The 17,785-nt window shown below is 45.6% G+C and overlaps 1 protein-coding gene across 1 annotated transcript in view; it reads right to left on the bottom strand.

The window, feature by feature from the left end:
- EGFLAM (EGF like, fibronectin type III and laminin G domains) overlaps positions 1-17,785 on the bottom strand; it is a 343,739-nt gene that overhangs the window by 221,854 nt on the left and 104,100 nt on the right. Inside the window, exon 5 of the mRNA XM_029578471.1 lies at positions 11,412-11,529. Coding sequence (XP_029434331.1) covers positions 11,412-11,529 — 118 coding nt within the window. The remainder of the gene's footprint in view (positions 1-11,411; positions 11,530-17,785) is intronic.

Genomic DNA, 17,785 nt, shown 5'->3' on the forward strand with positions numbered 1-17,785 from the left:
CTTCCTCCACAACATGTGACCAACTCAGGTTCTATGGTTCTGGCACTCAGGGAACCGGGCCCTACTGCTACCTTCTACCATAGCCTGTAGTTAGGGATTAGACTTTCTCTTTTTCCTCTCTGGCTGCAGCTACAGACACAGTAGTATTCCCACAAAGCTCTTCACGTGCAAAGTTCATTGAAGTATCCTCTTCCTGAGGAGGTTTCCACGACTGGGCTCCTAAATCCACTGGCTCAGACTCTTCCTTGGAGCTGTTGCTCATTTCACCTCTGTCTCTTTGGTCACTTCTCCTAGTTCAAATCGAACACCTTCTTTTTCCTGTCCCACCCTTCCTGGAAATTTCTCACCCTACTCTCAATCTACCTGTGCTCCAACCTCCCCTGTGTGGTACCTCCCACTCCCAAGCCCTGGGGTCTTATGGGAATTAAACTCTTCCTCCTATTCTTTTGTATTCTAGATCTCTTTCCCAAGTTTTCCTTACAACCTGCTTTTTTTGTCTGTCCAATGATATATATTATATCCATCACAATCTATTCACATAGTTTTAGTTAGGTAATATAACGAACAAAATCTTATGTGACTTCTGAATTGAAATTCAGATACCCCTTCAGATTCAGCTATAGAATAACCAACAATAATTCCTATCAAAAGTCCATGGCTACTTCAGACTATGGAGGTATATTTACTTAACCGCAATAAAAAAATAAAATAAATATTGAGCAATATGAGATTTAAAGCCCACAAGATAAAAAACAAGGGTATGTTTAGGAAAAATTTTCAAATAGTGTTTTGTGCAATATTTTTTAAATTTAAATATAACCCCTGGGTGAGAAAACCCAGCTAATAGGCCAAAGGCTCATGATCTGATTGTGGACCTCATTTGCAAGTTCTCAAAAAGGTGTAGAAATAAATCTGTGAGTCCAGGGCTCCCTGTGGGGGGAAGCTTGACTTCAAGGCCCTTTTGCATTTGTTTTCATTACACAGTCCCTTCGTCCCTTTGTAAACAACACTGATAATCTCCAAGGTCTATAGTAGCAATAAATATGCTGGAAAATGAGTGGTTTCCAACTTTTTTATACTGATAGTTGATAAGATGAATGAAAAAGTTCTTTATAGCACTTTTTAATTCCAATTGATATACAATTGTTGAAAAGTTAATAAATGTGTGACCTTGCTTTTCCAGCAAAAGTCTTCAGAAATTATGAAAGCCAGTTTCCTTAGTAATTTACTGTATCTCATCTGCCTTTCCAATGGTCAGGTTGAAGAAAATGTAATCTTTTCCCCCTTTTTACTCCAAATTTCAATAGATTCTTCCCATTGTGGAAAGGTTATAATTGAAGTCTCAATTGCCTAACTAAACGAAATTCATCCTGAAGTCTTCACCACTCTCCTAGGTCTCCTTCTGGTAGTATCAAGTTGGCACTCTCCTCCCAACTGTAGTACACCTGGGTCAGTAGAAAAATCTGCTCTTGAATGATACCTTCTTAACTCCTTCTCTCTGGTAATGGATGTGAATCCATTCCTCTGTGATGACACAGCTGCTCTTCAGATTCTTTCCAAGTGAAAGACATCTTCTCCTCTGAATTACCAAAATCTGAGTCCCTGGGCCCTAGGTTTCTCAGTCCATAAAACACAGACCAAAAAAATCTTACTCAAGCGGGAAATCAAATAAGAGAAATAATAAGCTAAAAATAAGATATTTTAATGATGAAAGCAGGAGCCAGATATATGCGACTACTCTTTCCGATGCATCATGTGACCCATCATGCGTTATTTTTATTCAGTCTCCAGCAGACATGCCTATAAGTGGCCTGCACCAATTTAAAGAAAATCTGAACTAGCAGGCCAGGCTTCTAGGAGCCACAGTGTTAGGCCAGTTTGTAGTGTATTGGCACACTGGATGGTTCAGCAGGCAAATCAGCAGAGTGGGAGCAGAGTGGCAACTGTTACAGGTAGAGTAGCAGGGCCACATCTAGGATCACCACACAAGAGGCCACTTAGGACTCGCAGACAGCACATCTTTCATCCATGCACCTTATTGCTGGGTCTTCCAGAAGAGGAGGTGATCATGAGTACTGCTTGAGTTCTCAGACCATAGTGGAATTATATGAAGGCTTCAAAGCAGACCTTGATCTGGTCACTAAGAAGACCCATGCTATACCAGGTCTTGTGAGGCTGTTGAGCTCCCACCATTTCATAGCTTCGGCCTCTTTCCAAAAGGAAAATTAGGTCTTACCTTTGCTAATTTTCGTTCCTGTAGTACCAAGGATCAGTCCAGACTGCTGGGTTATGCCTCCCGTCCAGCAGATGGAGTCAGAGAGAAAAACTGAAAAGGCACCCCCTATACACTCTGGTGCGCCCCCTGCGATCCTTCAGTATAATGAATAACAAAGCAGAATGAAGTAAGAAACAATGGCTCAAAACTGGTGACTAGAATAAGATAAATATGAACATTTGGAAAACGAGGAAACCAGGCGAAAAGGCCATAAAAAAAGTAACCATATAAAACGCGAACCAGCTGAAACAGAAAAGCTGAAACAAAACAGCCGCGGGACTCTTCAATGATATGGGCGGGCGTCTGGACTGATCCTTGGTACTACAGGAACGAAAATTAGCAAAGGTAAGACCTAATTTTCCTTTCCCTGTATGTACCAGGATCAGTCCAGACTGCTGGGAAGTACCCAAGCTGCCCTAAATGGGGTGGGACCTAGACAGGCCCGCGCGAAGCACACCGCTGCCAAAAGAGTCCAGCGGAGTGTGCACGTCCAATCGGTAATGTCTAGCAAAAGTGTGCAATGATTTCCAAGTAGCCGCCCGGCAAATCTCTTGAGGAGAGATAAATCCACTCTCCGCCCAAGACGCCGCTTGAGAGCGCAGAGAATGGGCTTTGAGACCGTCCGGAACGGCTCGACCCTGACAAATATAGGTAGAAGCAATAGTCTCCTTCAACCAGCGAGCTATCGTAGTCTTAGACGCTTTAGCTCCCTTCTTCGGACCGCTCCACAAGACAAAAAGATGGTCAGACAGTCGAAAAGGGTTGGTAACCTCCAAATACCGCAAAAGCGTCCGTCAAACATCCAACTTTCGAAGTTCTGGTTGTCTAGACGTATCCTTGTCGTCCAGAGCAAAAGCTGGGAGATCTATTGTTTGATTGAGGTGAAAGGCGGAAACTACCTTCGGTAAGAAGGAAGGAACGGTACGGAGCGAAACCCCCGAATCAAGAATACGGAGAAAAGGCTCTCTGCAAGACAATGCCTGAAGCTCCGATATGCGCCTAGCCGAGCAAATAGCGATGAGAAAAACCGTTTTGAGAGTGAGATCCTTGAGGGTAGCATGTCGCAAAGGCTCGAACGGAGAAGTACAAAGACCACGAAGAACCAAGTTGAGGCTCCAAGAGGGACAGATAGCCCGTACCGGCGGTCGTAAATGTTTAACTCCCTTTAAAAACCGCGCAACGTCAGGGTGCATGGCGATGGAAACCCCTTCCAACTTACCACGGTAACAGCCTAAGGCCGCCACCTGTACATGGAGGGAATTATAGGATAAACCCTTCTTTAGGCCCTCCTGCAAAAATGCCAGAATATGAGACACCGTAGCCCGCCGCGGCGGTACGTTCAAGGCCCTGCACCAAGAGTTGAATACTTTCCATACTCTGACATAGGCAACTGAAGTAGAAGGTTTACGAGCCTGCAGAAGAGTAGTAATGACCGAATCCGAATAACCCCTCTTTTTCAACTGATGCCTCTCAAAAGCCAAGCCGCTAGACAAAAGCGATCGGCCTGGTCGAAAAATACTGGCCCCTGCCTCAACAGATGAGGCAGATGACCGAGACGTAAGGGGCCGTCTACTGCCAGGTTGACCAGGTCAGCGAACCATGGTCTCCTTGGCCACTCCGGAGCCACTAGAATAACCGGACCCGCGTGAGTTTCGATGCGGCGCAATACTTTGCCGACTAACGGCCACGGGGGGAACACATAGAGGAGAATGCGAACGGGCCAGGGCAGGACCAGAGCATCTACCCCTTCCGATCCGTATTCTCGTCTGCGACTGAAAAAGCGAGCCGCTTTGGCATTCGACTGTGTCGCCATGAGGTCAATCGGGGAGTTCCCCACCTGTGGATGATTAGTCTGAGTGCCTCGTGAGACAGCTCCCACTCTCCCGGATCTAGCTGTTGTCGGCTGAGGTAGTCTGCTTGAATGTTGTCGACTCCGGCGATGTGTGACGCTGCAAGACGAGACAGATGTTGTTCCGCCCAAACCATCAATCGGCTGGCTTCGGAGGCTACTAGCTGACTTCTTGTCCCGCCTTGTAGATTTATGTATGCTACCGTGGTCGCATTGTCTGACAGGACCCGGACCGCTCGGTCTCGGATCAAAGGGAGAAAGTGTTGCAATGCCAGGCGAACTGCTCTGGTTTCCAGATGATTTATGGACCACTGGGCTTGTGAAAGCGTCCAACGCCCCTGAGTGGACTGAGATAGACAGACTGCTCCCCAACCCGTCAGACTGGCATCTGTCGTGACAATAATCCATTGAGGAGGCTCCAGGTCGACCCCCTGGAGCAGATGGACTGGATTCAACCACCATTGTAGGCTGGTCCGGGCCGGGCCAAAGAGTGGCAAAGGCACTTGAAAGTCTTCCGATTTGGGATCCCAACGGGATAGAAGTGCCCCCTGTAGAGGTCGCATATGCACAAAAGCCCAAGGAACCAGATCCAGAGTGGATGCCATATAGCCAAGAACTTGTAAATAATCCCATGCCACCGGGAGGGGGAGAGCCAATAGGCGGCGAACATGAATTTGCAAGCGCTCCATCCGGGCCTGAGGAAGGAAAACCTTGCCCAAACTGGTATTGAACAACGCTCCCAGAAACTCCAATCTCTGGGTGGGAATCAGCCAACTCTTGGATTGATTGACGACCCAACCCAGAGAGTGGAGCTGGAGGAGCACCTTCTGTACTGCTTCCTCGCAGAGAGTCAGCGACTTCGCGCGGATGAGCCAGTCGTCCAAATACGGATGGACGAGAACACCTTCTCTCCGGAGACTGGCGGCGACCACCACCATGACCTTGGTAAAAACCCTCGGAGCTGTTGCGAGTCCAAACGGAAGAGCACAGAACTGGAAATGCGAGCCCAGTATCATAAAGCGGAGGAATCTTTGATGGAACTCTTGAATTCCTATATGCAGGTAAGCCTCTGTGAGGTCCAATGAAGCCAAATATTCGCCTTTGTGGACCGCTGCGATAACGGAGCGCAGAGTTTCCATCCGGAAGCGCGGTATTCGTAATGCCCTGTTGACCTGCTTCAGATCCAGTATGGGTCGGAACGTGCCTTCTTTCTTTGGGACGATGAAGTAAATGGAATAGCGGCCTGTTCTTTGCTCGGAAGGTGGAACCGGCACTATAGCGCCCAGCTCTTGTAACCGAGTTATTGTTTGCGCAATCACCTGCTGTTTTGCTGGGGAACCGCTGGGAGAAATGAGAAACAGGTCGCATAGGGGCCTTGCAAACTCCAATGCGTATCCGTAATGAATGATGTCGAGAACCCACTGATCGGTAGTAATTCTGGCCCATTCCTCCCGAAAGTGAAAAAGACGTCCCCCTACTTTCGGAACTGAGGGATGAGCCAGCATCCCTTCATTGAGCCGTTTTGGCGACGGCAAAGGAATGCGAAGCGGAGGTACGCGCTGGCTGCCTACCTCGAAAGGAAGGAGTCCATGCTTGAGAACGTGTGGTAGCTTGTCTAGTAGAATAAGAGGAGGAGCCTCTACCCGAGCGAAATCGACGCTGGCCGCGAAAACGACCGCGAGAATTGCCCGAAGATCGAAAAAACCGAGGCCTGTCCTCCGGTAACTTAAATACCTTGTTCTCCCCCAGAGAACGAATTAATTGCTCTAACTCGACCCCAAATAACAGTTTACTGCGAAAAGGAAAAGAACCCAGTTGCGCTTTAGAAGACGAGTCGGCAGCCCAGTGACATAGCCAAAGTAGTCTTCTCGCCGACACTGCGGAAGACATGGAACGGGCCGAGGTGCGAAGCAGATCATAAAAGGCATCCGCAGCAAAAGCGACCGCGGATTCCATGTGGTTTGCCTGTTCCGCCTCCTGCAGCAGTAGATCTTGGGATGTTAACATCTGTTGTACCCAGCGAAGGGTAGCTCGTTGTACCATGCAACTGCAAAGCGCCGCCCCTACTCCTAAGGCTGAAACCTCAAAAATTCGCTTTAATAAGGTTTCCAACTTCCGATCCTGGAGATCCTTTAGGGCCGTACCTCCTGTCACCGGGATGGTAGTGTGTTTAGCCACGGCTGTGACAGCCGAATCTACTTTAGGTACTTTAAGCAACTCCAATGAATCCGCAGGGAGCGGGTAAAGTTTATCCATAGCCCGACTGACTCTAAGAGTGGCCTCTGGATTATCCCATTCTCGGTAAATAATCTGAGCAAGCTTATTATGAAAGGGAAAAGCATGCGATGGAGTGCGGAGTCCGGTCAATTCTAAGTCACCCGGTAGGGCATCCGACTCAATCTGGGGTACCGGAATGCTCAGTTCCTGGAGCACATGAGTGATCAAAGGATCCAATTCTTCCTTGTGAAACAACCTGAGAATTTGAGGGTCGTCCCCTTCGACCGGATCCACGCCCCCCATATCCATACCTGAATCCGGGGTGGGAGTGTCCGGTGAGACCGGATCAATAGGAACATGCGCTGGAGGCTTAGGAGGAAGGGCTGGATTAGGAGGAAGGGCTGGATTAGGAGTAGGGGCTGGAATAGGATTTCCCAAGCCCAGGTCAGTGGGAGCTGCGGAGGGTTTGCCCCGTTTATCGGGAATAGGGGCAGCCTGCTCCCATTCAGCCTCTGCTTCTAAATAAGCTTTATGAAGTAAAAGAACAAACTGTGAAGAAAAAGGGTGAGGCCTTTTCGAGGGACCTCCCCTGGCTCCTCTAGGTGGCTGAAACATGAGCCCCGATAAACCACGGGGCCGATGGGGGCTAAGATCTGGAGGAAATTGGGGTAGGAGGTCCTCTCCCTCCTCCGATGACACTGATTCGCGATCGCCTAAGATGGCCGCCGACTGCCCCAAAATGGCCGCCGCCTCCGAGAACGGAGGTGAGGAGTGCCGTGGTCTGCCCGACTCTAAACTTGTCTACTGCCTCGGAGAGAGAGAGATCCCGGTCGCGGCTGTCCTCCGCGAGGGCCCCTCCCCCCCGGAAGGCACCGGGAACAGAGGCCCTCACGGGAGAGCCGGCGACCCGGCTCTCCACACGCCGCACAAATGGTTCCTCTAGGCATGTTGAATCACAGAAAAATAGCGTGAAAATGGCGCGAAAAGGGACCGGGTGACAAGCCACCCCTTCCGGAGACCACAGTGAGTAAGCAGGCTTAAATTAAAAAATTACCTCGTTTTTTGTTTTTTTTTAATGCCTGTAGTGCTGCCACCAGCAGCCGAATATAACTTTAAAACTTTTTTTTTTTTTTTTTACTTGGGAGCCTGCAGAGGGTGCACCACACCCATATAAACTAAATTCTCCGAGGAATTAATACGTCTCAGGAGGCGGAGAGGGAGAGTGACCGGCCCACCGATTAATACTCCCCTCCTCTCACTGGGCTGGGCAGATAGAAAAAACTCCGGGAAAGAAAGGCTTCAGGGTAGCACCCTGCCTTGCCTGCTATGGCTCCAATAGAGGCTAAAATTAGTTCTGAAATTTACAATGAGCTAGTCACCAAATCTTTATGCCATATAATTAAATCAAACCTGACAGGGAAACTTTCCCAAACTACAGGAGATCAGGACCGCAGGTTATGCTCTCTCATCTGCTGGAGTCAGAGATATACTGAAGGATCGCAGGGGGCGCACCAGAGTGTATAGGGGGTGCCTTTTCAGTTTTTCTCTCTGACTCCATCTGCTGGACGGGAGGCATAACCCAGCAGTCTGGACTGATCCTGGTACGTACAGGGAACAACTGTCGGTATTGTAGGGGGCATATTACAAGCATCTTTTTTCCTGTTGCTTGCACCAGGTACTGCACACCATATGCAGCCGTATTTGTACTTACATCAAATTCTCTATAATGAAAGGTAGAAATTGCTAGCCCTGAAGAGGTGTTTCTGTGCCGTGGTGCAGTTCCCCCATGTTCTGGGAGATATTGACTGCTCCCATGCAGGCCTCATCCCACCTCCTCAATGTGCAAGTGGTGTGTGATGCACACATTCACCTACTCAGTGTTGTGCCCAGGTATCCTTTGACAATCAGCACCTTCTGCGTATTTTGAGGATTTGGGGGTATGGCCATGGCTGGCTGCTAGGTAAAATCATAGCTTCATTTCCTGTGAACTAGCTATGTCTTTCATGCATATGGCAGAGAGGTATGTGCCTGCCCCGTTAGTGTGCACCTTTCAAACTGTTTTCCTGCAGCGCCATTATCTATAAATACCCAGCAGTGCCAGGCCTAGTCATGCTGTCTAAATAGTGATGAGCAAATAAATTCTAGGAAGGCCCTAGATTTGGGGTTCTAACATTGATGGCAAAATTTCCACCATATAATAGGAAAATCCCTATCAGACAGGAACCCAAATATAATTTTATTTATTTATTTATTTATTTATTTAACGTCTCTTCTATACCGATGTCCGTTCGCACATCGCATCGGTTCACAGAAAACAAGAACTTTTGGGCGGAGCCCTTACAAAGAACAGATATATACAATTAACTTTGGGGCGTAGCCCTTAACAAAACCAGGGAAAACAATACACGGGAGGGGAAGAAATATCATTGATTTACAGACTATAAACTATATATATATATAAATAACTATAAACATAAAATTCCGTCAGTTCAATGGTAGAAAAAAGCGCTAGAGTGTCAAATGCAATATTAGTTCATAACAAGAACCTGGTAAACTGTATAAAACAGGAACAAGGACTAAATTTTGGGAAAACTTCACCACAAATTTCCGTATGGCGAACTAAAGTTGTGGACTTAGCCTTTTTTGGACTGTATTACATTTGCCTCGAAAAGTTAACTTGAGGGCTATGACACTGTAGGAGGAAAAATTTGGAAGTGAAGTATCTTTTTGAAGGCACTTTGTGCCTATGTCTATGTCCTGCTCTTTTTTTGAAAAATAAAAAGTTATTTTAAAAAAATGCACGATTTTGAGCATTTTCATGCAGTATTTTCCCCCTCAAAACAAATAGCTGCAATTTGAAAGCTGTAGCTATTTTTTGTGATATTTACTCCAAAAACGCATTTTATTTTAATATGAGAAGGCAAGGAGACCTTCATTTGCATGAGATTTGCATATTTGCATGCACATTAGCCATATATTTTTTATTGGCAAAAATGGATTTATTGTATGATATTGGCAAATATCATGTGAAAAATTGCCAACTATTGCGCATTAAGGGGCAGATCTTCAAACCTGGGTGTGGGCGTAGAGTTGTTCGTGCAACCCGGCACGAACAAATCTCCACCCGATTTTATAACATGCTTGCGCTGCCGCACGCATGTTATAAAATCCAGGGTCGGCGCGCACAATGAGGTGCACAATTGTGCAACTTGCACGCACCGAGCCGTGCTGGCTTCCTCCGTTCCATGCAAGGCTGGTCCGAAATCGGAGCGGCCTCGGAGGGAACTTTTCTTCTGCCCCCCCCCCCCACCTTCCCCTCCCTTCCCCTATCTTACCTGCCCCCCTACCATTATCGTTGAAGTTACACCTGCCTCCGGCGCGCCATCCCCCGGCAAGGCAGTTGTTCCGGAGGCCTCGGTCTCGCCCCCGGAACGCCCCTGGGCTGGCACCCGACCCTCAGAACGCCCCTTTTTCGGAGACCTGGGACAAACACGCGTCCCGGGGCTTGCGCGCGCCACCGAGCCTATGCAAAATAGGCTCGGCGCGCGCAGGTGCAGATTTTCTCGGGTTACGCGCATATGTTACACGCGTAGCCTTTGAAAATCTGCCCCTAAAGCCCTAACATATCATAGTAAACGATCCCCTATTTTTGGTAAGAGCTCCAGGAAATTATTTTCTTCAATGTCAGATTTATATTATATTAAATATAGAGGCACTTCTTACCCAGTTGAATTTTCAAGAAAAAATGAGTTGTTTCTATATGCTTAAATAAAAAAAATCTGTTATGGTTTCTTTCTCTAACAGCCCTTGCTAGAAAATATATTTATTTATTTTATTTTATTTATTTATTTAAGGTTTTTTTATACCGGCATTCAAGAACTCGTTCTCATCATGTCGGTTTACAGAAAACAGGGGTGCAGAAATATAACCAAAAACATAACTAAACGTGGAGAAGAGAAGCAGTTACAATTAACAAGGGATCATGAACTGGGATTATAAGAAATAAAAGAGATAGAGGAGGATAATTATATACAAGTCTATTTATAGACTCCATTATGGACTTAGTACATTCTTATAAGATTCTTCTTTAAATTCTCAATAAAGCTTAGAGCTGTTTTGCTTGCTTTCCTTCTCCATATTGGAAAGTTCTAGCAGTTGTACTGATCATGCAGACAGAGCTGACCTTACGAGAGTGCGGAGCCCAGAGTGAATCACCCACAGCGCAACCCTAGAACACTGAAATTATAATGCTGGGGATAGAGCTACCATGGCGATGCAGGGCTCCCAAAAAAGTGCAGGACGGCCATCCCATCCCCATCACCACCACCACCAAGGATAGCCCTGCCTGCAGGAACCTAGATCATTGGCTAGGTATCATACTTTTTATTGGACCAATAATAGTGTTAACCAAAAACATATTACATGAGTTTCAAAACCATAGACTCCTCCTTCAGAGGTGCCTCAGATCCTTGCTTTTGGACTGTGGGTTTGAGATCCACTTAATGATTGAAATGAATATAGGTTAAGTAAATATATTTGCTTCCTACAAAGTGTCTGACTGATGTATGTGTGCAAAACTGACAGCTTCTCATGCTCTTATTGGACCCACAGCCTAAGAAAAGTTATGTATTGCGTCTTTTTAGTCACATGCCTTTCTTACTTCTTTATTAGATCACACTCTAATATTTCACCCCCTAGCTTGAGCATTTTATTTGCAAAACAAATAAAGAAACAAACAAACAAACACACAAATAAATAAATAAATAAAAGCTTTATAAAAAATGATGGACACTTGTTATGATTACAAAAAGTGCATGATAAGTTTTTACTGTTATCCATTTACTTAACATCTGCAAAGTTTACGGTTCTTTAACTAGCCACACAATTTATCATACCAGTTCTGATATATTATTCTATACCTGATGTATTACAAACCCTCACTGTATTGTGACACGTTATATCATATGTGAGAGACCTTTGTTATGGCTTCCATTTGTTTATCACATTAAATGCTGTGGGTTAATAGTGCCCATCAATTTCATGCTGGAAACCGTCTTTGAAAGGTTTTACCTTGGGGTGGGGTCAGCACATCCCTGGGCGCACTTGCCTTTCCTTTTCCCAATTGGTCATAGGCTGCCACCTGGACGCGATGCTGAGAACCAGGTTTTAAATTGCCAAGAACTACTTCCTGTCAGAGGTAAGAAGAAAAACAAGAAAGATGAACTATTCTGCTTTTGAAGCAACTGAGAAATGAAAAACTATACAGCGCTGTCAATAATTTGTGATCTCATTTCCCTGGAGTTTTTCCTGCAAACATCTAGGAGAGCTTAAATAATGTTAGTTCATTGAATACCGATAAGGTCACATTTCCTGTTGAGCTGGAAAGCTATGCTGGCAGAATCTATGAAGTACCCTATTAACCATAAGCATAATTCTGTTTCTCATAGTCTGTGGTTGTATTTCGCATTATTTTGCTGTTTACCTTAAAGGCAATCCCTCTGATCTTAATTGCAATAAAACTGTGAGAGATGCTGTTTAGATGATGAGAGTTGTTATGGAGCTCAAAGGCATTAAAAAGAAAGGCAAAACAGTTCTAGATGTAGAGGCCTTCTAGACCCTAGTCCAAGTCTGGGATTAGTGAGTTAGGAGAGGGCATACCATTCCGAACAGCACCTCCACTGGGGCTTGCTGAACTGGTTAGTTCCTGGTTGTACAAGGGAGGGGGAATAGGTGGAGTAGTGTGGCATTTTTGGGTTAGCTTTTGAAGAAGTAGGAGCTGTGTCTGTTTTCCCAAGGACCTAGGCCTCATTGCCTAGGTCCTTGGGAGTTAAGAGAGAGGCTTTTCTTGTAACAGTGCATTCCTTGCCTGAAGGATTTGCTTTAGATTGTTGAAAAGATTTTCTGTGGTTTTGTTTGGGGAAAGAAGTTTTAAGCCAGCCTTCTTTACCCTAAGTCTGGGAAGGGAAAATCTGATTTTCCCTAGCCTAAGACCTTTATTCCAGAGAGGTCCACTGAAGCAGTTGGAGAGAAGGAGAGCTGTGACATCTGGAGACCTCCACAGGAGTCTTCACCCTGGGAAACAGGACACTGACTGGTTTCTGAAGATTTGGATTTCATCTGGACTTCAAGTACTTTTGGGAAAGGGAATTCCTCGACACATATGATACCCCATCCCAACTGTAACAATTATCTTTCCACTCCCTGGAGGGTAAAAAAATCTCAGGACCCAGTACTGTGGGACACTTCCACAGAGAGCAAGATGGAAGGAGAAAAAACCTTTGATGTAAGAGGACAGTCTGAACATAGATGTAACTGGGAACAGATTTGCTTATGTAAATTGATTATTTTGAACCAAATTAAAGTACATTTTTAATTTGGAGTACCCTACCAGTGAGCCTAGCAAGTTCTTTTCAGTGTAGGAGGGAGGTTCTGGAAGCCAAATTTAGGGTCTTAGGTAGAAAGCTGAAATCCAGAACCTCCAGGGTAGCATTCTCTGAAATGCTCCCTGTTCCACGTGCAGGTCCCCAGAGGCAGGCGAGCTCCGGAGTCTCAATGTATGGATGAGACGATGGTGCAAGGAAGAGAGATTCAGTTTTGTATGGAACTGGGGAACCTTTTGGGGAAGGGGGAGTCTTTTCTGAAGGGATGGGCTCCACCTTAACCAGGGTGGAACCAGACTGCTGGCGCTAACTTTTAAAAAGGAGATAGAGCAGCTTTTAAACTAGAACAAAGGGGAAAGCTGACAGATGCTCAGAAGCGAATGATTCGGAGGGAGGTATCTTCAAAAGATACTAATGATGCATTAGAATTAGGGCATCCCAACAGTGAGGTTCCAATATTAAGAAAAGTATTCCAAGTACCTGTAATTAAAAATTCACCTGAGCTAAAAAAAAATTCCAATTGATCCCTATCAATTAAAAAGCAGAATGAAAATACAAACAAAAACACACTTTGAAATGTTTGTATGCTAATGCCAGAAGTCTAAGTAGTAAGATGGGAGAATTATAATGTATATCAGTAAATGATGGCATAGACTTAATTGGCATCTCAGAGATATGGTGGAAGGAGGATAACCAATGGGATAGTGCTATACCAGGGTACAAATTATATCGCAATGACAGAGAGGAGCATCTTGGAGGCTGGGTGGCGCTTTATGTCCAGGATGGCATAGAGTCCAACAGGATAAAGATCCTGCATGAGACTAAATGCATAATCGAATCTTTATGGGTAGAAATCCCTTGTGTGTTGGGGAAGAGTATAGTGATAGAAGTATACTACCATCCATCTTGCCAAGATGGTGAGATGGACAGTGAAACGCTAAGAGAAATTAGGCAAGCAAACCAAATTGGTAGTGCAGTAATAATGGGAGATTTCAATTATCCCAATATTGACTGGGTAAATGTAACATCGGGGCATGCTAGAGAGATAAAGTTCCTGGATGAAATAAATGACAGTTTTATGGAGCAATTTCAGGAACTGACGAGAGAGGGAGCAATTTTAGATCTAATTCTCATTGGAGCACAGGATTTGGTGAGAGAGGTAATGGTGGTGGGGCCGCTTGGCAATAGTGATCATAATATGATCAAATTTGTATTAATGATTGGAAGGGGGACAGTAAGCAAATCCACAATTCTAGTGCTAAACTTTCAAAAGGGAAACTTTGATAAAATGAGAAAAATAGTTAGAAAAAAACTGAAAGAAGCAGCTATAAAGGTAAAAAGTGTGGATGAGGCATGTACATTGTTAAAAAATACCATCCTAGAAGCGCAGTCCAGATGTATTCCACACATTAAGAAAGGTGGAAGGAAGGCAAAACTATTACTGGTATGGTTAAAAGGTGAGGTGAAAGAGGCTATTTTAGCCAAAAGATCTTCATTCAAAAATTGAAGAAGGATCCAACAGAAGAAAATAGGATAAAGCATAAGCGTTGGCAAGTTAAATGTAAGACATTGATAAAACAGGCTAAGAGAGAATTTGAATAGAAGTTGGCCATAGAGGCAAAACCTCACAGTAAAAGCTTTTTAAATATATCTGAAAAAGAAAGTCTGTGAGGGAGTCAGTTGGACTGTTAGATGATCGAGGGGTTAAAGGGGCACTTAGACAAGATAAGGCCATCACGGAAAGATTAAATAATTTCTTTGCTTCGATGTTTACTGAAGAGGATGTTGTGGAGATACCTGTTCCGGAGAAGGTTTTCATGGGTAATGATTCGGTTGGACTGAACCAAATCACGGTAAACCTAGAAGATATGGTAGACCTGATTGAGAAACTGAAGAGTAGTAAATCACCTGGACTGGGTGGTATACACCCCAGGGTTCTGAAGGAACTAAAAAAATGAAATTTCATATCTATTAGTAAAAATTTGTAACCTATCATTAAAATCATCCATTGTACCTAAAGACTGGAGGTTGGCTAATGTAACCCCAATATTTAAAAAGGGCTCCAGGGGTGATCCGGGAAACTACAGACCAGCTAGCCTGACTTCAGTGCCAGGAAAAATAGTGGAAAGTGTTCTAAAGATCAAAATCATAGAACATATATAAAGGCATGGTTTAATGGAACAAAGTCAGCATGGCTTTACCCAAGGCAAGTCTTGCCTCACAAATCTACTTCACTTTTTTGAAGGGGTTAACAAATATATAGATAGAGGTGAATTGGCAGATGTAGTGTATTTGGATTTTCAGAAGGCACGTGACAAAGTTCCTCATGAGAGACTGCTAGGAAAAGTAAAAAGTCATGGGATAGGTGGTGATGTCCTTTCGTGGATTACAAACTGGTTAAAAGACAGGAAACAGAGAGTAGGATTAAATGGACAATTTTCTCAGTGGAAGGAAGTGGGCAGTGGAGTGCCTCAGGGATCTGTACTGGGACCTGTGCTTTTCAATATATTTATAAATGATCTGGAAAGGAATACGATGAGTGAGGTAATCAAATTTGCAGATGATACAAAATTATTGAGAGTAATTAAATCACAAGCAGATTGTGATAAATTGTTTAGCTGCACAGGCAGCTTCTTCACCTCTCTTTTCCTGCTTTTCTTCTCCTCCTGCAGCTTGGCATGGCCGGTGATGCCAGAAGCCTTCCTGCAGCTGGAGCCGCCGTGGTTCGCAGCAGGTCCACTGCTGCCACTGCTTCTACCCGCGGCATGGAGCCGCCCAGGCTCAGTCCAAGCAGCTCGGAGGCCACCAAAGCACACTTCATGCGGCCCGGAGGCCGCCGGCCATTCCATCACGTGGCAGGAGCCGAGCTACCGTATCTCAAGCGGCCCGGAGGCCGCTGAAGCTCCTATGTTTGGCTGGAGCCACGCCTCAGTGTTTCCTGTGGCCCAGAGGCCACCAACCTTACCTCAAACCCTTCGTGGGAGAGGGCCTTTAGCCCCGGCCTTTGCTGCGGCAGGAGGCCGCCTCTGCTCCATCTTTTGCTGCAGGGAAGCCGCCGTTCATCCTGGGGCCTGCCTGAGGCCTAGTTCCTGCTCCTGTGTCTTCAGCAGCAGGGACGCTGCTCTCCAAGGTCCTGCCCCTCTTCCTTAAGGGCGGAGCTGCATTTCTCTTCACATCTTAAAGGTACAGCCAGGGAGTGGTGCACCTTTGACATCATCAAGTAAGGTTCCTCTTATGTAGTATAAAAAGCTTCAGTCTTCACTTCAACTTTGCCTTCGCAAGGAGCCAGTCCTCCTTAGGACTTCTTTGCAATCCAGCTTCTCAAGGCACTTCGCTCTATGTGGGATCCCGTGTCTTCATCTTCGCCTGATCTCTCGTCTTGTTAGCTTCTGTGTTCCAGATATTCCTGATGTTCATCCGTCAGATGTCTTCTCATCTAGGTGTCTCCTTTTTCCGGATGACTTTCCTTCTTCATGGCAACGCAAGTCTCCAAGAGGTTCCAGCTTTTATCTTCCTTATCCTGACTTCGTCACCGAGGCATTCCCTCGAATCTTCAACCCTGTCTGGAACCTCAGAATCTTCTACTTGCCTCCACTCCATGAATAAACTCTGTTTCCTGTTCCGTCCCGGGGTGGTCCGTGCCTGGCCTTGATTGGCTGTGCAGGGCGCACTTCGGTACAGGCTTCGTCGGAGTCTTCACTTCATCTTCTCTTCTTCCTGTGTGGGGAACCACCAGAATGGTCCGTGACATGTCTTCATTGGCTGAGTAGGGCGCGTGATGTGTAGTACTGACTCAGCATTCTGCAAGCAACTTGAGTGGGGAACCACTAGAGTGGTCCGCGACCAGCCTACCCGGCTGTGTAGGGCGTGCCGCCTGCGTGGTCCGGGACCAGACCGGCTAGGTTGTGTAGGGCGCGTGATGTGCAGTACCGACTCAGTACTCTTCAAGCAACTCATGGCCTTCTTGAGTTTCTTTCTCTACGTGACCAGAGTCTCACTTCACTCCACATATCCAGAATCTCCTTTCTCTCTACATATTCGTAGTCTCGTCTCACTCCATGTATCCAGAGTGTCATTCCACTCTACGTATCCAGAATCTTGTCTCACTTCAAGCCTTCATCTTCATTGATGACTTCGTCCTTCAACCATTGTCCGTCTTATCGCAGTCGCTGCTGCAGTTCAGCAGGTCCGAAAGGGCTATCGAGTAGTCGGAGGACCACTCTCGAGACTAACATTGCATTGTTTGGGTCTCTCTGCTGCATACAGGTTCGGCTGTGGCCAAGGTTCCAGCAACACCAACCTACACTTGAACACTCTTCACCTGTCTCGGCGCTTGCCGGAGCTCCTCTGCGGCTGCGTTGTGGCCCAAGGGTACACAAAATCACCAGAGATGGGTCCGCTACCCATGTTCCCACAATAAGGACATTGTGAGACTGGAAAACAAGGCATCCAAATAGCAGATGAAATTTAATGTGGATAAGTGCAAGGTGATGGATATAGGGAAAAATAACCCATGCTATAGTTACACGATGTAAGGTTCCACATTAGGAATTGCCACCCAGGAAAGAGATCTAGGTGTCATGGTGGATAATACATTAAAATCATTGGCTCAGTGTGCTGTGGCAGTCATAAAAGCAAACAGAATTTTAGGAATTATTAGGAAAGGAATGGTGATTAAAATGGAAAATGTCATAATGCCTCTGTATCACTCCATGGTGAGACCGCACCTTGAAATGAAAATTGGTACTTACCTGCTAATTTTCGTTCCTGTAATACCACAGATCAGTCCAGAGAAGTGGGTTGTGTATCCCTACCAGCAGATGGAGTCAGAGAGCAAACCTTTGGGCACTGCCATATATACTATAGTGCCACCTGCAGTCCCTCAGTATTGACTTGAAAAGCCCACATGCACTGAACTAACATAACTAACGGACGAAGGGAACCCAACCAAACGGAACCCCTCTTCGCACTCAGAAATTACATAAGCCGAACCAACAACTAGGAAATTGCTCCCTCAACCATGTCTGCAAAAAATGGAGCTCTGAGCAAACAACATCACAAAAA

The sequence above is a fragment of the Rhinatrema bivittatum genome, chromosome 1 (assembly GCF_901001135.1).
Source record: "Rhinatrema bivittatum chromosome 1, aRhiBiv1.1, whole genome shotgun sequence".
NCBI classification, from domain to species: Eukaryota; Metazoa; Chordata; class Amphibia; order Gymnophiona; family Rhinatrematidae; genus Rhinatrema; species Rhinatrema bivittatum.